Source organism: Phaeodactylum tricornutum, chromosome 12 (genome assembly GCF_000150955.2).
Source record: "Phaeodactylum tricornutum CCAP 1055/1 chromosome 12, whole genome shotgun sequence".
Lineage (NCBI taxonomy): Eukaryota > Bacillariophyta > Bacillariophyceae > Surirellales > Neidiaceae > Phaeodactylum > Phaeodactylum tricornutum.
Window position 1 is genome coordinate 326,646 of NC_011680.1, and position 25,001 is coordinate 351,646.

General features: G+C 46.8%; 14 protein-coding genes across 14 annotated transcripts; 9 read left to right on the plus strand and 5 right to left on the minus strand.

The window, feature by feature from the left end:
• Positions 1–3,108: 3,108 nt before the first annotated feature.
• PHATRDRAFT_37176 (predicted protein) lies at positions 3,109–3,939 on the minus strand (the record flags this gene model as incomplete). The annotated part of the gene is made up of 2 exons (XM_002181319.1): positions 3,109–3,679; positions 3,881–3,939. 2 exons carry the CDS (start codon positions 3,937–3,939, stop codon positions 3,109–3,111), a joined length of 630 nt encoding a protein of 209 aa, XP_002181355.1.
• A 531-nt stretch (positions 3,940–4,470) lies between these two features.
• PHATRDRAFT_47071 (predicted protein) lies at positions 4,471–5,538 on the minus strand (the record flags this gene model as incomplete). The annotated part of the gene is made up of 1 exon (XM_002181320.1): positions 4,471–5,538. The coding sequence occupies exon 1, from the start codon at positions 5,383–5,385 to the stop codon at positions 4,471–4,473; it is 915 nt and encodes a 304-aa protein (XP_002181356.1). The 5' UTR covers positions 5,386–5,538.
• Positions 5,539–5,785: 247 nt separating this feature from the next.
• PHATRDRAFT_47072 (predicted protein) lies at positions 5,786–6,440 on the plus strand. Its single transcript, XM_002181147.1, has 2 exons — positions 5,786–6,128; positions 6,217–6,440. Exons 1-2 carry the CDS (start codon positions 5,834–5,836, stop codon positions 6,258–6,260), a joined length of 339 nt encoding a protein of 112 aa, XP_002181183.1. The 5' UTR covers positions 5,786–5,833; the 3' UTR covers positions 6,261–6,440.
• Positions 6,441–8,720: 2,280 nt separating this feature from the next.
• Positions 8,721–9,143, plus strand: PHATRDRAFT_6626 (predicted protein; the record flags this gene model as incomplete). Its single annotated transcript, XM_002181148.1, has 1 exon — positions 8,721–9,143. A coding segment is annotated over one exon (423 nt), but the record flags the coding sequence as incomplete, so codon positions are not given.
• Positions 9,144–9,660: 517 nt separating this feature from the next.
• On the minus strand, positions 9,661–10,005 carry PHATRDRAFT_13757 (predicted protein; the record flags this gene model as incomplete). The annotated part of the gene is made up of 1 exon (XM_002181321.1): positions 9,661–10,005. A coding segment is annotated over one exon (345 nt), but the record flags the coding sequence as incomplete, so codon positions are not given.
• Positions 10,006–11,370: 1,365 nt separating this feature from the next.
• Positions 11,371–12,093, minus strand: PHATRDRAFT_37181 (predicted protein; the record flags this gene model as incomplete). The annotated part of the gene is made up of 1 exon (XM_002181322.1): positions 11,371–12,093. One exon carries the CDS (start codon positions 12,091–12,093, stop codon positions 11,371–11,373), a length of 723 nt encoding a protein of 240 aa, XP_002181358.1.
• A 428-nt stretch (positions 12,094–12,521) lies between these two features.
• On the plus strand, positions 12,522–13,961 carry PHATRDRAFT_47075 (predicted protein; the record flags this gene model as incomplete). Its single annotated transcript, XM_002181149.1, has 1 exon — positions 12,522–13,961. Exon 1 carries the CDS (start codon positions 12,540–12,542, stop codon positions 13,959–13,961), a length of 1,422 nt encoding a protein of 473 aa, XP_002181185.1. The 5' UTR covers positions 12,522–12,539.
• Positions 13,962–14,354: 393 nt separating this feature from the next.
• PHATRDRAFT_47076 (predicted protein) lies at positions 14,355–15,508 on the plus strand (the record flags this gene model as incomplete). Its single annotated transcript, XM_002181150.1, has 1 exon — positions 14,355–15,508. The coding sequence occupies exon 1, from the start codon at positions 14,636–14,638 to the stop codon at positions 15,506–15,508; it is 873 nt and encodes a 290-aa protein (XP_002181186.1). The 5' UTR covers positions 14,355–14,635.
• A 780-nt stretch (positions 15,509–16,288) lies between these two features.
• PHATRDRAFT_47077 (predicted protein) lies at positions 16,289–17,275 on the plus strand (the record flags this gene model as incomplete). Its single annotated transcript, XM_002181151.1, has 1 exon — positions 16,289–17,275. One exon carries the CDS (start codon positions 16,289–16,291, stop codon positions 17,273–17,275), a length of 987 nt encoding a protein of 328 aa, XP_002181187.1.
• A 388-nt stretch (positions 17,276–17,663) lies between these two features.
• On the plus strand, positions 17,664–18,284 carry PHATRDRAFT_37185 (predicted protein; the record flags this gene model as incomplete). The annotated part of the gene is made up of 1 exon (XM_002181152.1): positions 17,664–18,284. The coding sequence occupies one exon, from the start codon at positions 17,664–17,666 to the stop codon at positions 18,282–18,284; it is 621 nt and encodes a 206-aa protein (XP_002181188.1).
• Positions 18,285–18,384: 100 nt separating this feature from the next.
• PHATRDRAFT_13549 (predicted protein) lies at positions 18,385–18,975 on the minus strand (the record flags this gene model as incomplete). The annotated part of the gene is made up of 1 exon (XM_002181323.1): positions 18,385–18,975. A coding segment is annotated over one exon (591 nt), but the record flags the coding sequence as incomplete, so codon positions are not given.
• Positions 18,976–19,544: 569 nt separating this feature from the next.
• On the plus strand, positions 19,545–20,457 carry PHATRDRAFT_47078 (predicted protein). The gene has a single exon (XM_002181153.1). The coding sequence runs from the start codon at positions 19,661–19,663 to the stop codon at positions 20,363–20,365; it is 705 nt and encodes a 234-aa protein (XP_002181189.1). The 5' UTR covers positions 19,545–19,660; the 3' UTR covers positions 20,366–20,457.
• Positions 20,458–21,928: 1,471 nt separating this feature from the next.
• Positions 21,929–23,236, plus strand: PHATRDRAFT_47079 (predicted protein; the record flags this gene model as incomplete). Its single annotated transcript, XM_002181154.1, has 1 exon — positions 21,929–23,236. The coding sequence occupies one exon, from the start codon at positions 21,929–21,931 to the stop codon at positions 23,234–23,236; it is 1,308 nt and encodes a 435-aa protein (XP_002181190.1).
• Positions 23,237–23,804: 568 nt separating this feature from the next.
• PHATRDRAFT_47080 (predicted protein) lies at positions 23,805–24,996 on the plus strand. The gene has a single exon (XM_002181155.1). The coding sequence runs from the start codon at positions 23,849–23,851 to the stop codon at positions 24,857–24,859; it is 1,011 nt and encodes a 336-aa protein (XP_002181191.1). The 5' UTR covers positions 23,805–23,848; the 3' UTR covers positions 24,860–24,996.
• Positions 24,997–25,001: the final 5 nt, after the last annotated feature.

Sequence of the window (25,001 nt, forward strand, 5' to 3'; positions counted from 1 at the left end):
GATTGCGAAGAACGAGAACGTGCACGTAAAGGGTCGAGTTTGACTGTAAAGTAGACCAAATCGGTGACGACTTCCGTAGAAAAACTGTACTACGTTCCAGCTTTCCCTGTTCGACTCCCTTTATCTCCTTTTCACCCGATTCTTCTGGTAGAATTGATGCTGAAATAAGCAAAGAAAGAATCTTTGCAGCAGCAGATTGGTAAATGGTAAGCAACACACTGGTTGATTCGATTCCTTGGCCGGCTGCTGTAATGGCAGCCATCAAACCGTCTTCGCTTTCGCTAGCAGTAAGTTCGGCTTGATCAAGCCAAGTAGAGGCGAACTTATATGAGATATCTTCACAAGCGTCGGATGTATCACAGTCCGTTGTGGTTAGCAAGAAAGACTTCGAGAAAGCTGGCGAGCTGAGCTTTTCGTCCCAAAGGAGAGCCACATCGGACGAGCCAAACGACGAATCTTCCGAGGACTCCGAAAACTCGGAACGCAAATCTGTGAGGGAGAATTTTCTTCGCGTTGAAAGATAGACGCGCATGCGCATCTTGCCTTCTTGTGGTTTCCATAAAGGCCCGACAAAGTCGTCGGCAGGAAAGCTTGAGACATCAAGCATGGCTAAGGGAAACATGAGCCGATAGAGATTCATGGACGCGAACGAAATGTATAATGCCATTAATACGGAGGCCCCGCATGACGCTGATAAGAAGGACTTGATGCCGCCCATTTTGTTGACGACTGTATCGGAGTTGTGCGCGGCCTTCTTCAATCTACTTGCGCCGAAATTCCTATAGACTGGGGTTCGAACAATGCTTTTCAAAGTCAATAATAAGAAGTAACGGTAAAGAAACTTGTGTGAAGAAGCTTCCATTGCATTAATGTAACATAGGGTACTTGTCAACTTCATCGCTTCCACGTGGAAAAGAACAAGCCGCTCATGGACAGACAGCAATTACGCCGCTACTACTTGACATGCGCTTTCACAATAGGAGGGCCATCGGAAGACTTGTCTATCGGATTTTTACAAGTGTGGCGTCATTCCCTGGTTGGTAAAACAATTGTCTATAAAAATTTAACTCTCACTGTTGGAACTTGGACAGTAGTACATCCTCTACCGACAAGCACTTGACAACCTGCTTCTTGGAAATAGGCGACTTAAAAAGTGGGTGGTGGCAAAGTTCAGGAACGTGCACTTCCACTAAGTAGTGACATGTAGAATCCTCATTGACCGAGACAGAATATTCAGCACCACAGTAGTATCGAACGGAAGATGCTCTGTGAACCCCAATAGCTCCCGCAGTCCCTGCAACGATCGCGGCATCTTTCACATCTTTGTCATCGTCACACATATCCCCACCACTGTATTCAACTTTGAAATAAGCACCGTTGCCGCCACCTTTCGCACCTTTTGTCGCATTGACCACATACGTGTGTTCTTCTTCTGCCGGAAATTCAATATCTTTATAAACGCCAAGATTGTACTCGTCATCAATGATCTTTTTTGGCACACGAGGCTTGGAATCTTTGCTTGTTGTGTATCCCAATTGTTCGTGGTATTGACGGATTCTACTATTGTGACAAAGCTCGTAAGTCCACCATCCTCCATTCCCTGTTCGTAGGCACCGCCGCCCCAAAGTACGGTCCAAGATCCCTCGAATTGATTCGTTTCCGTAAGAACCAGCCATCGTCTCTTTCGAAGTACCGTCTGACTCATCATGTTTCTTGCCGCACAAGAGAGGTGTGCAAATGGTTAAGTTGTATGTGCAAACACTGATCGAATCTTCTTCCACGTTCATGACGCTAGCTATATTTGACTCGAGCGGTTTCTGTTCCCTGTGAATTAACCCTTGCTGTCGCTCCAATATGCGGGGAGAACAACATTGCAAGTTCACATAGGTCCGGCGTGCCTCGCCCGTCTCTGGACATTTGCTTCCGTCACGGTATACCTCGGTCACACGAGAAAATTCCGGTTCATCTTCGGCCATGTCGTTGATGGATGAGTCTTCGAAATCAACATAGACCTCTCTTTGTTGAAAAATTCCTAGAGTTGCGTAGTCGGATACCGTAAGCTCACCAGTATTGGCATTTAGCGCCACATGAAACTGGGTCACGGATTGTTCGTAGCACCATTCGTACGACCACCATCCCTGGTGTATCTGTCCACAGACTCCCGTGAGCTCCCTCAGGCGTCGTAATGTCTCGTCCGTCAGAAATTTGTCATCTGACAGCGCCCATTGCTCTTCGCGCTGGTCATTTATGAGAGAATCACCATGAAATCTATCAGATTCAAGCGTCGCATCTTTTGGCATGTCATTATCGACAGAAAGACGGGAAGGAGGCAACAGAGAATATTCAGAATCTGATTTGTTGGACTGAGGGGGATCAAATATGCTATCAATCAAATTCTTAGGACTGAGCTCTCCTTCGTGATAGGTTCGACACGCGTACAGCTGCCCGTCTGCATCTCGGACTTGCATGTATACGGGCTTCTCTATGGGTGCTTCATCGGACGTATCCGGCAGACGTAGTGGAAGCAAACCGATACGCGATCGTGACGCTCTACTGAAACCACCGTACGGAGAGCCGTAAACCGAATGAGGATCGAGAATGCTGTGGTCGTACTCTTCGTACGAAGCGCCGAGCACTTCCGAACAGGATGATGGAAGAGCAGCCCAGCAAAATAGCAATATCTTCCGATACGAATCCAAAACCTTTGGTCTGTGGGTCATCGATGCGAGGAGATTGTTTGCAAGTATGAATGATCTTAGCCTCTAATGAAAGAGAAAATTGACGATTGCCACAAAAATGGAACCGTCTATGACCTACCTTTCAAACTCACAGTCAAACCCAGGACAGATTTTATTACGAAGGGAGTGAACGTTGAGAAGCACGGTCGGCAATCACTGCTTCACTGTCAGCCTGCGTTGAAATCGACTACGACTGCACGGTCACAGTTTGTTCAAACGCGTGACTGGATGCGGACTATTTTGACCCAATCAGGAAGGATGTCATCCAAAATATTACGCAGGGAACGGCCATCAATATTCTAGTTTCAAATGGAGTCAGGCTATCCAAAGCCCTTGGCTCTATAGCAATCAAAAAAGTCATCTTGTATAGTTAGACGCTAGATCGGCGGCTCATTTTATCGTGCTCCAGAAGTCTTCGACTGAATCCCTTGAACAACGATCGGAATTTACTCTTCTTCCGCGTCAACACGTCGGAGCAAACTGTATCGGCATCTGTTGCTATATCTTCCGGTTTGTTGTTGGAGTCCAACGCAATATCTGACAGGGGCGCAGAAGCTTGCAGTTCATTATATGTATATGCATACGATTTCTCAGAGTCTCGCAGGGCAATGAGGCAAGCTGTCTCTCGAGCGTTGTCGACCACACTTCGGTAGGCATTTGCAATAATATCGGGATCGCTAACGCTCCTGTTATATTGTCGGTCCTGTTCTTCAAGAACAGCATTCAGTGCATTAAATTTATTGGCTCGTCTCTGCAGAAACCCTGCTTTTAATTTGTGTTCGAGACCACGGAATGAATGATCCTCTCCTTCTATAAACTGCCCAGACTTCATCATCCGAACGAGCAAGGAATTTCGAGACTTTATGGTGTCGTATTCATCCTGGCTGTACCAAATGTTTTCCCTTTCTTCTTCTTCTAATCTATCGAATTCGATAATGACTCTGTCAGCAATAAAGTCAACATTGCATCGTCGTTTCCGACCTTCGTTCACGCGCCTCGCTTTTCCGTCTCTGACGCTAACAGAGGATCTCTTCACATCATCTAGCAAAGCTACAGGCATAGCAATATTAACACAATTTTCCCAGAAGCTTCGAACTTTTTGCTTTGACTATTTCAACACCCCTCTCACTTCGTCAACACACATTCGAGCGTGGGAAAAAAGTGTTTCCTCCTCTATCCGACCCTCGGGGATTGTGGTCATTATTTGGTCACTCTTACTGGAAGGACCATAATTAGTCTTTCAATTTGATAAAAACCTGAAATGACATAATTGTTAACTGTAAATATAAACAAAAGATCTCTCTCCTCTTTTATCAGGCTGCCCATCTGAACTGATGTGAGTACTTTTACTCTCCCCTTTACATTAGCCAGAACAGACGATATATCCCCATATCTTTCCGGATTGGCTGTGGCTCACAATGACTTTTCGATATTCTCTTTACGGTTGGCATCAGATAAACTTTACCTTATGCGTTCGTGTGATAGCGAGCGGCATCTTCACATTGAAAGAGGTTTTGTAACGGGATCTGATACGAGCGTGTTTAAACCACCGTCAACTAACCATCATGTCTTCAAGATAGACCACAAAAGGAACATTTATCCCTTTCTGTTCACTTTGCTTCCTGTGCGACGTTTTATGCACTTCAGCGTGCCTTCGCGGCTTGTATACTCTTCTTTCAATTACGATCCATAGTGGCTAAGTATATCCTGGGTGACGCGAGCAATGTCTTCGCTACTCTTTCCAGACGGACGGTGAAACATCCAGACTTGCTTTCTCCCCAGTGGGATCGAAGCGGTCTCGGGTCGAAGTGGTCGACAAAGCTTGGTGTCGTAGGAGAGAAGATGACTCGTCCAACTTTTTGGAAGTACATGCGAAGGAGAGCAGTTCTTGACGAAAGGTCGATGGTAAAATTTGTTTTGATGCTTTCTCAGCAAAACGCTGGAGAAGATCAAGATCGACAGAGTCGTTATTCCAAAACGTTATGTTTTCTTCACAGTTCTCAATACTTTCTTCATCGCGCAATTCAAGAGACTGATAGAGGTCCACACCCCTGATATCTTTCTTCGAAAATTCAATCACCGCTGGCTTCAGCTGCGTGTCTGTAATATCAAACAAAGGCACAGCCTCTACCATAATGTATGGAAGCGACTTCGTTTCGTCACCGAAACCAGAGTGCAAAACTCTTTTTACTTGAAATCCGTGTATACCACTACCGAGCAATCGAATTCTTCGGCGAAGCTCTCCGCCCAGGGTCGGTACCATGCATTCGTCAACGTTATGGACGAAAAAGGTGAGCCCGATGTCTCCTGAACGAATTATAGGCACGATTGGTCCCAACCCGGCTTTGACCATTTGCGCTTTGTCCGAACAAAAGATTGCCCCAAACATGCGCTTGTCTTCTGCTTGACGAAGAATGTGTTCCGACATGAGAAGATACCGTTCTTCGTAAAGATTGAGCTTGAGCGACTCGGTTGGAAGCTTGACTGCTTTTCGCAGAGGAAATATGGGCAGAATAAATGTTTGGTCGATATTTTCCGCCGTTGCAGGGCTTTCAAGTCGAAATCGAGGAGCGCGAGAGGGAAGGAAAAAGGCACTTGAGACCCTAGCAATCAACAGAGCGCAAGTAATGGAAAAGCCATACTGCATGTTTCTATATCGACAGCTCTCGAGCAAAATGTGAAAAAGCCTGCTATATCATTTCTTATTTCACCTCTTACTGTCAACTAGTAATGTATAACCTGGGAAGTCCGGAGTTTATTGCGAGACGTGATAGAGCCGAGGTTCTATGTCGGCCCTGCCCTTCCGTATGATGGAATAGTTGTTGTGCATGGACTTGACGTGAAAACAAATCACAAAATATATGTGCCGTAGCAGACCAATCCTTCGTAACGTACGCAGGGCATACCTTTGAAGTGGGTTTTTACTGGTACTGTCGGTATTTTCCTCTGAAAGTCGCAGTCAGTACGACGCAGACGAAGAATGCGACTTTCACCAAAACGGCCAATCGTACCCAATTTTCCAACTGTAAATCATTCCAGGAAGCTTGCAACTTCTGAGTTTACATTGGACTGTGAATTGTTACTACAATTTTATCATGTACAGACTACACCTGAGCTCGATAGAGCGCTCCAAAAAATTGTACGTACGATGCCTATCCTCGACATCGGCTTCCTCTCAGAAAAGCCGAGTTTCACGGACTCTTTATCGTCAGCTTTTGCGCTGGTGCCAGGCAACGGATCACGCAATTCCATTATTTAATTTAATACCACCGATTCATATGGAAACACCCGAGCAGATTGACTCGTATCGGATGGAATTGCTGGCGCACAAAACCGGAACGCTGGACGACCCGGCAGTCAAGCGAGCACGGACCCTTTTGCCTCCGAAAAGTGAGTTCACCTCCGAACAGCTGACAGTTCCTATTCACAACTCGAAAGATTTGCTGAATTTTTTCCGCGCTATCTATCGATTAAACAGTGAACAAACGACGTCTATGTTTCAAAAGCAGCGTGTTTCAGTAGCCTTTGAAGCCCTGAAATCATTGACTGAGCTAAATGGCGGACTCTCAACGTTGGTTGAGGATAGGGGGCGCCATACAAATCGGGAGAACGTGCGGTTTCGTATAGGTCAGGTAGTCCAGCATCAGCACGAACGATGGCGTGGAGTTGTAGCGGCATGGGAGCGTCCTAAGGAACACCCCGGTAAGTTCTCCTCCTCACCCACGTCACTCACGCAGAAAGACTATACAGATGATACCCACGTTCGATACGATGTTATTTTGGACGCGGGAGATGCACATAGCATGGCAATCAAAAACGATTGGACATCTGCAGCCCAAGCTGATTTACTGCCTGTGTCGGACAAAACTTTGTTGCGGATACGGAGCAATACCATTGCAACGCATTTTGATCGCTTTGATGCAGCCTCAGACACTTTTATTCCGGGTCCCTTGATGGCATTCGAGTACCCTGCAGATTTGATTGATGCATCAACCCCTATGGCACCTTCAGATGTTCAAATGTGCGAAAAGATTGTTGCTGGAGTGAAAGACTTTGCATCTAGGCTACAGCGCTTTATACTGGATGAAACGACGAGTCCATCCGAACGGGGCATGTCACTATTATCCAATGTACAGACGCGGCTACAGCATCTTGCAACTGGGGAACATACTATTCCGTTGAGTCTTCGTCTGGGACCGACAAAAGTAACGCCGTCGAAAGAGGCTGCTACCTATTTGCGCGAGCTTCTCAATCTACAACTTGAAGTGTTTGATGTCAATTTACAGCGCAAGTTGAGTATAGAATCCAAAGGCAAGTTGCAATACTCAATCGGTGACGTAGTTGAACATAAAAAATACGGATTTCGTGGAGTTATCGTTGCCTGGGATGCAACCCCAAAGGTGGATGTCACCATGTGGGACGGGCTTCAGGATATTGATGATCCCATGCAGCTTCCGTTTTATCACGTGATTCCAGACCAAGGAGATTGCATCCGAGCTTTTGGAGGCGAACGTCCATTACGATACGTTTGCGAAGAGAATCTGCAGCCTTGCGCAGAAAATCGAAGTTTTATTGCTGTTGATCTGGAACCAGAATGGAAGCTTAATGCCTCTGCAAGCTCCTATGCAGCGCCGTCCGATGTTCGCTTTAAATACGGCGAGGATATGGACGATGACGGAGTCACAGAACGTTGTATGAACCATATACAAGACGAGATGAACAGTGTTCAGCTCATGGCACGGGAAGGAAAATCGGGAGATTCTGTGGCTGAACATTTGTCGCAGACGAACTTGCTTCGCTTACTCAAAATCGTTGACAATCTCAGTGACTCGGTTGCCATCCAAGAGACTATCAAGGAAATGCGAAAGGCTCATGTAAGAAAGGACGTGCGATGGCGTCTGGAGACTGGAGTGTCATCGCTAATGAGTGGCAAGGCAAACAACGCGTTGGAAATTTATCAAAGTGTTGTCAACGAAGACGCAAACTATGCCGAAGGTTGGAACAAGATTGGAACTTGTGAATTCATGATCGGAAAAACAGAAGAAGCGTTGATCTCAACCAACAAGGCTCTTGAACAGGATCCGTTGAATTTCCAAGCACTTAATGGCCTTGGTCTTATATATTTTGGGAAAAATCAATTCGCCAAAGCTATTGACTGCTTCAGGAAGAGTATAGTGATAGACCCCTGGTCGCCAGTGTCCTCCAAGCTTTCCGTCTGCCACGATCTACTCGATAATACTGATCCGTGACGATCTTCCCAAGATGAAATATACTAAATGAATTCTAAAAAGCAAAGAAAGTGGACTAGTTTCCAAACGCGTAAACAATGATGTAGGCGCTTGACAATAAGCTTGCGTGACCCTCTCGGGCAGATGGAACTGATTCCAACAGAACAATTCGTTTCGACGGAACACAAAGTTTCACAGTCAGACCGTACGTCAGCCGTTGACTGTGAAAAAGAGAGCACGCAGCTGTGCCTGTGAGCTCCAGCTGGAGCGAGACTGCAGCAACAAAAGCTAGAAGCACACACGCCATTCAAGATATTTCCCTTTTTTGACACCAAGATGTGCTCGAAGAAGCCACTAATGTAAGCCAGTATATACCGACCCCATTGTGCTAATCCGCTTGCACACCCTTTTAGTCAATTGCTCCCTACAGACCATGTTACGTATTCTCAGCTTATCGCTTTTTCTCCTATACCCGGCTTTATCGGAGGCCTTTGTCGGTCAACCTTCTGGATGGTATCTCAGTTTACACTCGGTCATCAGACCTCCGAGGACAACCGCATTTGTCAGACGCCGACGGGACGAAGAATACGAAGATTGGGACAATGATGATATCTACAATGAAGATGATGACCGTCGAAGGGACTTGCGGCGCCGTCGTCGAGTTCCACGTGATGATCTTGGAAACTTTGACGACGGTTCAGGGCTTGACCTCCCCTCCTCGTACGGACGTCGCGACGGATGGAGATTACCCGAATCCGTGTCCAAGGCACTCTTGGCAGGAGTCTTTGTATTGGGAGTAGGCCTTGGAGTGACGATTGACTCTCAAGTGAACACAAACCCAAAGGATTTGGCATCGCGTGATGCCATTGACAATGCCGCTCCCAATCCCACTCTATGTGCGAAACTGGGGGCATCGGCGATGGCATTTGATCAGCGAGTGTTTGTATCTTTCAATCCTTTCAACGTCTATGTATCACAAGCCGATGTTAAGCCCGCATGTGTTTTGCGAGAAGCCAACGTGGTTCCAATCCTGAAAGCACGAGGATTAATCAATGACAATGAAGTCCGCTCGTGTAAGCAAAATATGAACACATGGGCTTTTGTCGGAAGCCTAGATGACACGCCTCAGCTAAGCTGCGTGTACAGGAGCCAAGATGCCCAAAATGAGTTCTTATCCAATCCAAAAGTCGGGTTAGGAGAAGATTACTTGGATGACGATCGAGATAACTTGGAGAAGTTGAAGTCTACTGGAAAATTGGTAAAAGGGGGTATGACGGAGGCGCAAAAGGCGCTTCTGAAGAAGCAAACTACAATACTTCCAGGGCTAGAATAAATAGGTACGGAGGCGCAAAAGGCGCTTCTGAAGAAGCAAACTACTATGCTTCCAGGGCTAGAATAAATAAGATAGTATGAAGCCTTTCTGATACTCGTCCTCGGCGCTATCCGACATTGCCTCCATCTCGATGCACCTAAAGTTGGCTCAGGGTGGCAATATTTTACACCCAACATAGGATCTGTCTTCTTTCTTCATTTATTAATGTAACCTATTTACTGTTAGAAACAATTGACTCTTCCTCACGAGCGCTATATTTAATTGCCGCGCCGTTGATGCAATACCTGGGCAGGTATTGTGATGTCCGACCCCGCGGATCCGAGGATGGACTCTCATTCAGCAGGTCCTGGTTGACGGAACCCGGGCTCGGTCCGTCCAAGAAAGCATGTCCCAAATGACTGGAACATCGCTTGCATTGACACTCGAGACTGCCATTCATTTCGCGCTTATACTGGACAGCGTTCTCCGAAGCGCTACGCCAGAACGAAGGCCAACCACTACCGCTGTCATATTTGGCGTTGGAGTCAAACAGCGTCTCTCCACAGTATGCACATTTAAATTCGCCTTCGTATTTTCCGTAGTTCAGCGGCGACGTGGCCAACGGCTCGGTCAGTCCTAGGCGCAGAACCGCTAAGCGCAGTGGATTCCATGTTTGGACTCTGAATTCGTCAGTGTTATCGGCATCCTCTTTTTTGGATAGACACATTGTTGCTTCTGGATTCTTTCCGCCAGTGCAAGGGTGGTGGTTGCCGTATCTGAGGTTTTGGTCTGAACCGAGCCAAGCTTCCCCGCTGGCCGCGATTATCGCGAATGTCAGACCGGAGACTATGATGGCCTTGTTACTGGGTCGCATGCGCGCCATTTGCATTCCTAACGTCGAACCTTGGGAATGAACAGGAGACCGTCGTTGTTTGTGGATTTTTCCACTGTCTCAATGTCAGTCAAATGATTCGCACGATTCGTCCGAGGTCGATGATCTCTGTCCGTCCCACGGAACGATCTCTCGCTGTCAGCCCAATATTTATTCATGTATCGACTAAATTTTTTCTTATGCGTTGAATGTCAGACGACAAGGAAGGAATGTACCTCTATTCTATGAAAGCAAGTCTTGTAGGGATGGTTTGTCGCTGACATAGAAAAATAGCATAGTTTTGTCTGGAATGCCACTTTGCCCTGCCACTTCGTCTCTTTTTTCAGAATATCATCATAGTCCCGTCCCAGTGAATCACTACCAGCTGTTTTCTGCTGCCTTTCGCTCGCACTCCCGCACCGCAGACTGTGAAGCAGAATTGTTGCCCTTTCTCTTCCTAGACAGAGGGATTCGGTCCCTGGCATCCACTCGAATCTCTCAGTTTACGCGAGACAACGAAGAGGAGGAAGAAAAGTGCAACGCAAGAGCGGGGCGAAAGAGAATACGACGATGCGAGCGAAGGCATGCCATCCCTACAACATTCTTCATAGCCGAAGTAAATCTTCTCCAGAGGTGTTCGCATTGATTTCTACTACCAACCGCACCAGCGCCTCATTCACAACCGATGATTTGGATCTATCTCCATTGAAAAGGACAGCACCAGAAGCTCTCCTGTCATGGCGAGCATCCGTAAGCGTACCGTTGTGTAAAGCCACAGACTTTTTCGAGGCCATGAGTTTCTCTTCACACCTGGAGACAGGGACGGCTATCACACACACAATTGCAGAGGAAAACAACAATACCGAGCCGGTTGTGGAGCGGGTGATGAATGAGGGTTCTGAGACGGGGCGCAATAATGCTACGCCTTCCTACCAGAAAAGAGGTCGATTTCTCATCTGGCCTGTTGGGCTCGGAGACACACTGGGAATGTTTCCTTTTGCCAAGACTGGTACGACGACATAAGGGAAGGGATTCAAGCCATTCAAATGCAGATTCGCATTACTGCCTTTTTTATAGAAGCATAACGTTAAATACACTCATAGAAAGAGACACGGCAGTTGCACAAAATCCTATTGCCAAATCAAAGGGCGACGGCACAAGTACAAATATCAACCTTGAAAGACGGCGCCAAGAGCCCAAAAGCAGTGACGCTTTTCAAAGTTATATCATGCCCATTTTGATCATTTCCTCTACTCGCTCGTCCGGTGTCATCGACGACAGTTTCTTCCCGTTGATTTTACGGTTCTTTTTCTCAGCTAACTGCTTCCAGAGCATATTCTTGTCGAGCTGCTTTTTCATCGCCTTTGTTCTCGTCTTTCCGAAAAATCCTGGAATGTGTTCTGCAAACTCTTCTTCCAATTTTGGCGGGAATGCTGGATCAGTAAACGAAAGAAAAAGGCTGGGCCTAGCCAGTCCTATACCGCCATAGTCTCTCGGCCGCGGCTGAATGTGTGTTTCATCCCATTTTTGTCTCTTGTACTTGATGGATTCTTTTGTGGTATATGGACGTGGTCGTTTGGTATCGGACGCTTTTGCTGCCTGGACAAGCCTTTGAATGGCCGATGCCAATTGATTCGTAAGCTTCTTAGCGGATGGAGCTTCTGTCTCTTTCAACTCGTCGCGGTAACGTTTTCGATCACGCGATTGGTCGGGTCTGAACCGTGTGGATTCTCTCAAATTCAGTGCAATAGCTTTGCGGTCCTCGCGGCGTTGTTTCTTAGCCAGGCGTTGCTGAATGCGCTCCGCTTTGGATCGATTGGTATTGCTTGTGCTGGCCGTTGTAGTACTCGCCCCAGTCGTCTGTTTCGCCAACTTTGTTATCCAATCGTCCATCGAACAACCCTGATCAGACGCTGATAAGGCATTTTTGCTGCCTTTCCCCATGATGAATGCTGGTATTGAGCTAGTTGTGGAGGGCGCTCTGCTCTCAAGAGGTAAACCCGTGACAGACTAGCAGAAGTAACGTGGTTGGGAAACAATTCCATGTCTCTACGCTGTAAAATGGCAGCTCGAACGTTTGTCCCGAATTCGAATAAATAGTCGTTTCTGAAACCGGCGTATGTACTTTTTGAGATTTGCACTTCTTGTCTTTCGATGGAATTTTCGACTGACCAACAAAACAAAACGATTTGCTCGACCGGGTCGACAAGCTGCAAGCTAGTCAGTCGGGGGTGCGACCAATTTAGAGCATCCGACCGGAAACGAAAAACAGCCTCTCCCAGTCAATTATTGCCTGTACCAGCTTCCAGAGCACGGTCGACGCTTAGATCTTTTCGGGAGAACGAGGATAAGCATTGTTTACAGTCTCCAGATTCATTCATTGTGCCAACATGGGGGGTGCATCGAATGATTCGTCTTCGTCTACAACAAGATGTGGAGTGTTTGAGCTCAGCATCTTTGTAGCCGCTATTGTATCCGGCACGGCCTGTTCCATTTGTTCGAAGACCATGATGGAATTACACGGGGTTGGGATCGACGGCACAATGGAGCTGTTCACCAAGCCAATTTTCCAAACGTTTGGTATGTTTGTTGGTATGATGTTTGGTCTGATCATGCACTGGGCTGTTTTGGTATTGAAAATTCCGTTTCCTGGATACGAGCACACCAGTGCGTTGGACAATGACCAGCGGCCTGGTTACAACACTACAAGCACGAATTACGGAGCAATCCAAAGTGAAAAAGACCAGCTTCTTGCCAGTCAAGCATCCACTGCAAGTACCTCCAATGCTACACCGGTCTGGATGTACTTCTTTCTGATCATCCCGTCTATTTTCGATCTGGGAGCTACGGCTCTCTGTATGATGGGTCTTCGCTATCTAGACGTCAGCATATATCAGCTATTGCGTGGATCGGGAATCATATTTGTGGCACTCATGAAGCAGCATGTGCTTGGAGACCGCCTTTTCTTTTTCCAATGGCTCGGCGTTTTTTGGAATGTTGTCTCCGTTATTCTCGTTGGTGCGACTGCAATTCTTAATTCCAATGACGACGTAGATTTGGACCCGAACGATGCATTTTGGGGAGTAGCACTCGTCATGGCGGGTGCTTTCGTACAAGCCCTTCAATTTGTTTTTGAAGAAAAAGTGATGTCCATGGAAGATGCAGCGGCCCCGCCGCTACTGTTGATCGGAATGGAGGGGTTTTGGGGGACCTTGCTCTGTCTAGTTGTCGTATATCCATTAGCGTACTATTTTCCTGGGGAGGATCATGGCTCGTATGAAGATCCTTTCAATACATACGAAATGTTCATGAACTCAAATACGATTCAGTGGAGTTTTGTCATTTATTTCTTCACCATTTTTGCCTACAATTTATTCGCAGTTTTGGTGACGTTTATGCTCAATAGCATCTGGCACGCAATTTTGGATAATTTCCGCCCGATCACTGTATGGTTGACGGACCTCATGATCTTTTATGTCATTACCGAGACAGGAGACTTTGGAGAGCCCTGGACGAAGTTCAGTGTCGTCCAGCTTCTCGGTATGTTTGTTCTTCTGTACGGAACAGCAATCTACAATGCTCCTAACGCGGGTTCTCTTAAATTGGAGGGCCAGTGGTATAGCTTTGGTTTCAATCTAAGAGGTGAATACGAGGAGATCGAGTTGGAAATCCACGAGGAAGAGCTGAATCGGGAATGGGAAGAACGTCAACAAAACTTCAAGGCTCGTCGGACGAGTTCTCTTGCCGAGCGTTCTCCGCATACGTCCATTCATACGCAAGCCTTGAGGGGTTTTGCTTCGCCGAAGATATAAAACATAGACTTATGTTAAGAGTCAACTGTCAGATTAGCAAGAAACTCTTTTTGTGCTGAAATCAAAGGAAGAGAAGCATCAGTTCGCCTCCCCATGAAGTCGACATGGATCAAGAGAAATTTATGTATAGTCAAACTGAGTGACTTGTCTGTCCAGCATCCGTTGCTTGGTGTCTATTGTGTTTCCGTTGCGGCGCTACGATTGTATCGCGCTGTGCATAATGTAAGTGTCCACATTTTTGTATACAATTTAATACCAAACTGTAAACAGCTTCGAGCAGGCATTTCCCGATTTTCACATGGACAGTTTTCTCATGTCACAGTCAATTAATATTCCAATTCGTCGTCGTCTCTGTATTTTGTAAGCCGCTGCCATAAGACATCTTGTCTTCCCCTTTCTACTTTGCTTTGTTTTCAAAGTACAGGAGTGAGGAAAAGACCCTGATTCAACTCTCCTGCTTTACAGCTTTTGTATCCGGGCTTGCGATGCCTACAGCAGAATCTCAATATCTGATCCAGTGTCGAGCGATCCCATAAAGTGTCGCGCTCTCGCAGGACACCAAGGCACAAGACTACACAAGGACTTGGGACTTACCCAATTCTATCAATTGCATCTGTACAAGCCTTAAGGCAGCGTTTGTTAATCAATCCATATCCAACAATCAAGGCGCGGCGATGAGGCCGCTGCGCCACAAGCGAACGTCGACGGCCGATAGTTGGTCCACCGTATCGGAATTCACCCTATACAAAGGAGAGTCAACGATCCCCGAACACGAGATCCGGCGGACAGCACCACTTCACGGCAGTACAGACCCGTCCGCAGTGGCGCCAGTGAGTGATGTACAGGCTCTAGAGATTGAAAATTCGACATTCTCGTCGCCCTCTTCATCTAGCGAAATTCTGCAAAGTCAATACCGTTCTTGGACATTTCGAGGTATTGCTGAAGCTAGTTGGAAGAATGTGGCGCTAGCTACGAATCAATCAAGTGAAGGAACAGTTTCCGATGGTTTGTGTCGATCCGCAACACCACATGCATCGAGACGAAGGCTGGGTTTACTGCAAAAATCGTCTTGGTTGACCCACTCTAGTAATACCACCTCGTCACACCGAAAGGAAGACGAATCGCAAGGTCATTTTCGAGACTCTGACTGGACAGCCCCTGATTCTAGTTATGGCGCTGCGATACCAATTTTTGGATGGATACCGAAAAGTATTCGAAGGCTGATCGAGACCACAATGATCGCTGCTATGGTTCTAACTCTGGTATACTTGGTTGTCACGACGTCGATCCGTGTATCAGAAGAGTCCGGTCACATCAACAATTCGACCAACGCTAAAAATAATGCCGATAGCCTCTATCTCGATGATGATCGGTATATCGAGTACACCTCGCAGAACAATAATGACGATGCTGTCATGCCAAATTACACGAACGGCAGCGACGAAGATTACTCTTACGACGACGACGACACCAACGGGAACGGCGATGACGACTACTACGGGGCTCGTCGTCTTGTGTTGAGAAGACCACCAGAAGCCATTCCCTAGCGACACGGTCCCACTTTTGGCAAATATTGGCCACTAGCCTCAAACGCTATAGACTAAGTAGCTACAGCTTCTTGCACACATAGAGCGAAGGCGAGGGGCGAATTGTTTTAATTTTTAGCGACTGGTGTTCTACGGTAGAGTCAGTGGCATGCAGGTGGCCAGCCAAAAGATTCGACGTCTTGGAGCGCATGTGGGTACCGATCTTTTCTGGAACGGCTCGAACTTCTCGATTGACGTACTGCTAGATTCGCTAGCTAGTAGGTTGTCATCACTCCATTCACGTACCGTAGCTACTACGACATCGATGCTTACAGATAGTATCTGGAGGCGCGCCTGGCGGCATTTGTTCTCGCTGCATTCTCACGCAAAACGAAGTCTCACTTTCACTCGGGCTTTTGAGGCGATGATATCGGGCAGGTAGACAAATGCCGTGGATGACGAAAACTTGGTTGTCACGCGAAGAAGCCTGAAATTCCCACGCGAAAGCCGGAACTTCCATTCGAAATCTTTCTAGACCTGACAACCTGTTCTCTTTTGAAACAAATTCATTCTATGAAGTAAGAAGGGAACATTTGGCCTTCCGCATGCTGTCAGGCCTTCGCTTTTAAGTCGTACCTGCGTCATTTTGGTTGCAGATGTGAACACCGGCGGCATACTTCCCTTCGGACGTGTAGTGGGTATCTTGATGGGTTCGGATCTCTCCATCAACCACCGGTTCTTCGCGACTCCAATCATGCGACGGAAAAAGATCACAAATTCATCTCTGCTTACAATCGGAACATGTTCGACCTTTCCAATGTAATTCGCTCCAAAGGCCACGAAGCTGGACTCATCTTCGTTACAAATATCGAAGTTGTTGGGAGCCGCGTAATTGCCAAACTCCTGGATGCAGGCCATCCTAGGGTACGCGTTGGCCTTCCCAAAGGCTCAGACCAAGCCGACGTTCTGAGTGCTCAAGGCGCTCAAGTGATCGAGTTCACTTGGGAAGATGAGTCAACCTACGCGGCGGCTCTCGATGGAGTGAAGACTGTCTTCTGCGCCTTGCCTCATCACGAAGGCTGGTCTAGGCACTTTCCAGCTTTCTTCAAAGCTAGTCGCGCCGCCCATGTCAACCATTTTGTCAAGCTTTCTTTCTACCACGCCCTCACTGCAACGCGAGCCCATATTATGCAGGGTTTTCATGTCGCTCTTCCCGAAAACAACGAGTTCAACAAGGTTCCATTGATCAAGATGCACGGGGACTGCGACGAGATGCTGATTCGCTCCAAAACGGATTTTACAATTCTGTTTGCGTCGCATCTCATGTCCGACCCACTCGTCTATCAAGGAAAGAATCTAAAAGCGGCCCATCCTAAATTCTACGGTGCTTCTGCAGGCAAGCAGGTCAATTACGTCAGTCCCAATGACGTCGCTGAAATGGCGGTGCGTGTTCTGGTGAATCCTGATGCACACAGACGAGTTGGGTACACCCTTGTTGGACCGGCTTCCATTCAAGATGCCGAAGTTGCTGATGCAATTGGAAACGTACTCAACAAACCAGTGAAATATATGGACCTTTCCTCCGAAGAGTTCAAGAAGGGACAGACGGAGGAAGGTGAACCAGATTGGATGGTTTCCGATCTTGCGGCGCTCGAAAAGATGAAGTCCAGCGGGATTGAATCCACTTTCGTTTCACATGACATTGAAGCATTGTGCGGTCATCCCGCTGAGTCGATTGATGAATATCTCCAAAACCATGACACGATGTCTCCCAGCGAAGTTATGTGAGACAAGATGCATTTTTGAGAGTTTTAGCCACCAGGCCAACTCCATCAATGAGTCCTCTTTTGTATCTTTGCATACCTAACCACTTATCCGTGATTTTTTCGAACGCATTCAAAGTACTCAGTTGTCGTTGATTAAGTGAGACTGACTGTAAACGCAATTTTTGTCTTCTTAATTTTATGGTAGGAGAGAGGTAATTTCGAGAAAAGTTGCTACACTGTATGACCACGATACCAAATGCTCCTCCAAACTATGCTGTTAGGACCCTATACGTGAGGGTTGGTCATCAAGGTTTAAAACAAGTTTTATGTCTGTTTGCCGACATGATGACCCGATTGATCTTGATTTCTTCTCCACGTTCCTTATAATATAATCTGACAGATTGGTCGACATGGATGCTGTTCAAGTGCTTTTGGTCGGGGACTCCGATATTGAACGCTGGCCCCCAGCTTTGTGGCCCTGTGTTGAGACGTCGTCTGTTTCCATTTCGGGCCAGAGTGGAGCCACAGTAGAGCAGGTAGTTCCGTACGCAGAAGCGGCCATTTCTCAAAAGGTCGAATCTGCTTCGCGATCAGTTTTGGTGTTTTGTGCGGGGGGAAACGACATCAGCAAAGGAATTGACGTTGACGAGAGTTCTAAGACATTTGAAGGTCTTTTGAACACAGTAATGGATAGGCGACCCGATCTGCACGTCATCGTATTGGGACCAAAATTCGAACCTTGGATGGAAGATGATCGGGATGCCCGACGAGCGTACATTACCATGTCGGAAAGGTTTCACAGAGAGTGCAAAATACACCGAGTAATGCGACATATCACATTTGTCGACTGTCTCACCATGTTCTGTGGCGAGTCAGCCGAGAAACCTGGAGGTTTACATGGCGGACAAGCAAACGCGGATCCGGTATTTTTTCATCTCGATCAGCTTCACCTGAATGATAAAGGATATCGAGTCTGGAAGCAAGTGGTGGAGCAGCGTATACAAGAGATATTAGAATTACCTGTCCTTTGAAAAAATTTGGTGTGTTTTATGACTGCTTCTTGCCCTTGAGCTCTTTTAAAAAAGCTTTCGTGTTGCTGCGATGCGCAAAAAACTGCAGGAAAAGAATCAGATTCAGCAGAACGCCTAAGCCATACCCCGTTAGAACGGCAAAATCAATGCCCACTTCCTTGATTGTCGTTAAAACACGGATCAATGAACCTGCTAAACTCATACCAATTGTTGCAATCGACTGCGCTCCCGTGTGTTTAATCTTGAAGGTTTCAAGCATTTGCGAACCTCGCGCGTATATGTACACGGGCCAAATAGCTGCCATTAGGATAAAGTGCTGGTCGGCTGGTAGAAATGAAGTAACACTAACAGTATAGGCTGCGCCAACGAGAGCAGCCAGACCCCGTTCTTGCATGCTGACGGCCACGGGCTTGCTCGCAAAGCTCCATACCAAAAAAATGATAACGATGGTCTGAATCAACATGGCAACATTTTCACCAAATGCCGTCAACGGATGTCCTTCCAACAGTCCATAAAATGCACCGTTGGCGTATATGATAGCATCTCCGTAAAGTGAACCTCGAGACAAACCTACCGTCGATTTGGAATCCAACAAGTTCAAAATCACCGGTAGTTTGTTCAGACATGATCCTAAAATTATGGCAACGCCAAGTGCCTTCACGACGAGACCACTCCAACATGACGCATACATCAATGGCAGCGTTTCTACACATTGCTTGGCTGAGACGGCTGACGACTCGTCGTCGGCCCAAACCCAGCGTGCCGCCGCCATAAACCAAGGTCTTTCTAGCAGAAAGTTCATGCTTTGTTGCGGATCTGTTCTATACAGTAAGCTTTCTCAACCTTTTGAAGAATACGTGAGATAGCTAAGGTGATATATGCCGAATGAGAGTGCCAATGATCGCCTAAATCGACCCGGTGTGAGGGAATGTTCACTGTCAGGCGGAAGTTCTCGAGGATCTTCGATCATCTTTCGACTGACAGTGACTGTGAGGCATGTTAGGGTCGGTCAACCGAAACACAACTTACTGTTACATCACTGTTGCAATCTTCCACCATGGGTAGCCAAACTGTAAGATTATACTTGAGAGACTTTTGTTACATAATATCTTAATTAATAAAATGACATTTATTATGTCGCATTAGGGGAAACCTCCCGTAAATTACATTTGGTAAATTTGTTTCGAGACAGGACAAGGAGGCTTGCGGACGGACATCTCCTCATCATGGTATGCTCGAAAGTGCCATGGCCGAATGCAATGCTTTGACTGTGAGTCCACCGGATACAGTCTCGAGTTTTTAAAAAGGCTTTACGGTTACATTATTTTTTATTCACCCCAGATAATTATTCATTTGCTCTCAGGGTTTTCGTGGCCATGGCGTCGTCACCGGCTCCGCAAAACACTTTCCGACATGTTTTGCCGCCGGACCATCTTGGAACAAGACACATTTCCCATCAAGCCTTTTGTTTGGCAGTAAACTACACATCCTCCCGAGAGAAAGAGTACTCTCTAGTGGTGGTCACCGACTCGGAGAAGCAACGTATACTGTTAGGTGAAAAGCATCGAGGGTTTGGTACTGGGATGTACAACTCATTCGGGGGTAAACTTGAGCGAGAGGAGTCTGCCACGGCTTCCGCTTGTCGCGAACTCGAAGAAGAAACGGGCATTGTGTCGCCGCTATCGATTATGGAGGAATCACATGTTGGAACGCTGCGGTTTACTTTTGAAGATTCTGAGACCGAAATGGTAGTGCATTTGTTTCGAGTGAATGTTACAATATCTGCTTCGGGCAACGATAAAAGTGGTGGGCCAGCATTGCAAAGTGGCGGCCGAACCTTTCCTATTGCGATAAAGAGCGACACTATTCGTGGATGCGACGAGATTACCCCCTTTTGGGTTGACAATTGGTCTGCTATACCTTTTGATAACATGTTTGCCGACGATTCGTTGTGGCTGCCTGCTTTGTTGTCTGGTTCAGACTTCATCCGTTTGGACGGCTGGTTTCATTTTCAAGCCGGTGGTCAAAACATTAATTCTATATCGCACTGGTACATGGACATCAATGACAATCCTGCTTAAAACCATCCAGGCAATAGCCAGCTGCAAGGGGTGTGTGGACAGTTGTTCTCCGAGGTTTACTTTAGAACAGAGACTGTTGCATGCCTTGCATGACAATTATGTGCATTTGCCGTCATAAAAGAATTGAAGGAAGCCTGGGCATTTGTCAACGCCATTTGTAGGGTCTTGGATCGCAAAAAGACTCAAATCATCTTGGACGTAGCCGGTGGACACGGAGCACTGGGAGCCTTGTTTTTGATTATGTCAGGTAGGACACAGTAAGCTATTGTGATTGATCTTGCCAAAGTTGGCAGAAACAGAGTGCACCATGCTTGGAAAACAGGTTACCGCAAGAGAACTTTGCGCTATCGACACGAATGTCTTCGAGTGACTTTTTATCGAGCGCTTTCGGTAGCTTAGGAGTCCGGCGTGGACCGGCAACGGGTTCTTGTTGTGAGATGTCACGCTTGCCAGCACCTTTCGGAAGAGCTACTACAAAAATTGTGTAGGCACGCTGTACAAGCTGCAGTCATGCCCTGTTGTCAAAAGGATCGTCTCTCCAGTGGCGACCTGGAAGGATACAGCTCAAAGTCTGAGATTTTCAGTTGAAATGATGATGGACTTACAGTTGGCGGGCAGAGCAATGTCATGGAATGTAGACATTTCCTATGGAGCTGTGTATGATGTACATATGAAGGTGATTAAAAAAATGATTACTCCTCAAAACAGGTTCATTTTGTGCCGTACTTAGCCTGCAACGGATGCTTCGTCAATGGGTTTGTGGTTCACGGTCAACCTACATTGCAAGTGCGTTCCTGCTTAGATTTGTTACAATAGTACAGCTCCTAAAAAAGCGTCCCGCGCAGCAATCCGGCTAACCACGTACATCAATGCTACCACCCAATCCCCCGTGGTAGTTGCTCTCGTATTTTCTTTGGAAAACATAGCATTGCGAGTCATTGCGCGAATGGGGGATTTTGGACAGCCATAGTAGAGATAGACGAGTCAAGACTAGAGCACTAATCTTATGAGAGTAAAAAAAAGTTGGTATGCCAAAAATTGGTTGGCCTGTTAATATTCTATAAGATGCTCTTTACCATTCGGTGACTACCAACCATAAGTGGGAAAGAGCTTCCGCAATAATTCCTACAGATAGAGTAGATATCCTTTACAAGTTATTAGTAGAATGGTCAATTGGCTTTTACACTTGCTCTGACAAAGGAAAGTGGCGACGGACGACACATACATCGCATTGTCTGCGACATCTAATAACAGGCCGAAGTTTCGCTAGAGTGCTGCATGCCCAATTCTAACATGCCAAAGACAAGGAGGCGACCATCTGGATCTGGAGTATTTGACTGTGAAAAAGTGAAGCGAGGCAACCCTGCCAGGACAGACTCCAGGGTATGAGAAGGAGAGAATAGATACCTTGAAAGTGCACCACAGTGATTAACGATTTACAGTGTACGAACTATAAGTGTGAATTGTACTAATGCAATTCTGACGCAGATGGTTGTAATTTCATGGAATGTTTCATTAATTAAATGAGAAACGGAGTTTCATTCACTATCGACCTTTTGTCGTATGACGTTTCCATTTATTACATTCCGTCAGAATCCTGTCGCTAGGAACCCCAAGAAAGCCAGTGTCAGAGAGGGACACACCAAGCGGAACCAACCACGAAAATGCGAAGCCGCGCGAACCGCAGCAATCAACTTTCACCCGCAATCCCAACAACTCGATCCGATCAGTCTTCATCGGAAAATGCCGCCTCGTCACATAAACTTTGCAGAGCAGCGAAGCATATTTTCACCAAGAACTACAGTACGCAACTACACGTTTGATTCAATTGCCAGCAACATGATGAATGATTCAACCATATATCATCGTCACGAAGTGCGTCGGGCCCGCACTTTGGCTTTGAGAGACGACCCTCGCCCCGCACCAATTCGGGTTCTCTCGGGCCTTCCAGGTATTCGCGTATTCGTTCCACCATACCAGCCAGAAACGAAACCAAACGTGCTACGGCAATCATCGAAGGATGTCACGTTTTTGAAAGAAGCCGCTTTATTCGCGACTGACGCTACACTGCAGCAACCGAATGCGACCGTGGCGAACGCCCAATTATACGATGGAGCTATTGGTAATGTGCTCTCTGTAGCTCTGGCTGGAGCTGTGGGAGGAGCTGTCGCAGAATCGTTTCGAGGACTGCGAGCTACTAACGAATCTCCTTTTGCGAATGCGCGATATCACACTCAAGTCATACCTGTCTTTCAGGAAGGTAACTCGTCCTTAGCCTTTTTCCGCGCTCAGCAACGAGGCACTTTACTGGCGGAATACTGGGTCGGTAAAACCATTGCTCCAAATACACTGATCCTTCGATACGGCATGAGCACGGGAGCGCTATTTGCTTTAAAAGCTGTCATGGAACATACACTAGGGGGGAACAGTGCAACCGGAGGAATGTCCTATGTTTCTCTTGCGTCTTCCGGTGTTGCTGGTGCTGCTTTGGGCGTCGTACGCCATGGAGGTCGAATGAATCCGAGCATGCTGGGACGCGAAGCAGGTGCAGCTGCGGTATATTTTACAACTTACGAAGGGGTGAAGTCTCTGATTTCGAATAGAAACGACGAAACAGCAAGTCATCTAGTAGTCGCAACTGCTGGAGGTTTGGCTGGAATATTCTACGAAGGACTGCTGACAGTGACGAATACCGCCTTTTTTAAGAATCAGTCGGTATCTCGAATGGCCATCATGGCCACTCCTTTCAATGCTGCGAGTAGCACTACCATGCGTGCTCCGATCTCGCGTCTATGGCGCGCGGCTCCTGCACACGCACTCCTTTTTCTCGGCTACGAAGCAACTCTGCACCTAGTCGGAAATTATCATTGAACGCGCCACAGCGTTATACAATAGAGAACAGCTATAAGAACAATTGCACTTACACTAACGGAAATGACCTCTTTTGCCACGAGTTTTGACTTCTCTTCGCTTCAAACGATGATCAGTCGCAACACGGTGGTACTAAAAACGATAGAGATTCTATTTTGAGATGGCAGGTATTTCTGTTGATCCAACTCCTGGTAAGGACAACGTCTAACCAGAAGTTCAATCGCCTACTGCTAAACGCCAAGTCGCTTCCGTCCCACACACAACGAATCACAGCCCCACAGTCCCTACGAATATCCAAGAGTACGGTATAGACTCATAATCTTCGTAGTTCATCGTTTTCCTGACTTCGATCTTCATCGTCGTTTTGTGTTCTTCAATAATTTCACTTGGTAAAATACTTTGTGCTGGAGAAGTAGCACAATGTGGGAGCGATCGATCGAGTCGCGATACCGGACGACGAGCATACCACTATCCAGAAATCAGTCCTTTGGGAAATGCATATGAAAATGTTGAAGCGAACAGAGCTTCGGGTTTCTTCTTTTCGTTGGTAGACTCACAGTTAGATCACCATCACTACCGCATTGACGTTCTAGTCGAGCAACTTCTCGAGCCATGAGGGAGATTCCAACCGATAAAATAGCTCTCTACGTAGGTACTGTTGTTGTAGCGGCTACTTTGACACCATTTTTAAGCAAATTTCCGAGAAGCCGCGGCAAAAAGGTCGTCTACCACATTGCTTTCATCGCTGTATCCGCCTGTATGGTCCTATTCATCCCGGACTGGGTGCAACACGAACTCTTTTCCCCGGGTGGCGTGCTCTTGATCGGTATCGTGATTCCCGTGTATGAAAGTGTAGTGGCGGCATGTTCGTTAGAAAGCAAAAATACTACATCTTGGTTGCAATTTTGGATTGCATCAGGGTCCTTTTCGTTTGCAACCGAGTTCATGGACGATATCACCACACATTTACCCAACGCAGGTGAACACTGGTACGAATTTGAGTTTTTTCTGACCGGATGGCTCATGCTACCTTTTACAGATGGATCAGGGCTGCTTTACGAAAAGATTACATTACCTTACTTGGCTCCTCCAATCACTAAACTCAAAACCAAGCTCGAAGGTTGGGTGCAGATATTTTTTGTCACCGTCAACACGTACTACATGTGGATTATGTGGTACGCTTTTCTTCGACTCTCGGAGGAGCAACGTCGCTTTTTGGTTGTTGGACTCGGTACCGTCTACCCCTTGGCAGCCAGTACTGTCGCGTTGACTACAGCCAGTGGTCTCCATAAGGACAAAGAGTTCTGGCTTACTTATTGGGTATGCTATAGTTTACTCTTCGTTATGATGGACTACGCGGAGAATTTCATCGGCCGCATTACAGGCTTTTACTCCGTTTGCGCAGCAGCTACTTTGTATCTCTTCTTACCCATGTTTCGCGGCGCTGACGTTGCTTTTCGCAAAGTGCTAGTACCACTTTCCGGGCAACACGAAAACATGCTACTTCACGATGCCTTGCAGGTCAAACTTGGTATCGAGGCGGCGATTCCCCAAGTACAGCGTGAAAAAGTTATGAATCGCGCGGCCAGTTTATTTACTGTCAACACACCCAAAGAGTCGTAAAAAGACGGTGGGTACCATACATTCGACACTTTCCTTAGATCAAGGTATTCATTACAAATAGTTAATTTTCGTACTATTAACATTCGAACCGCTCGTCGTCCTCGTCACCATACGATGATGAAGGATGCGTGCCGCTCATGCT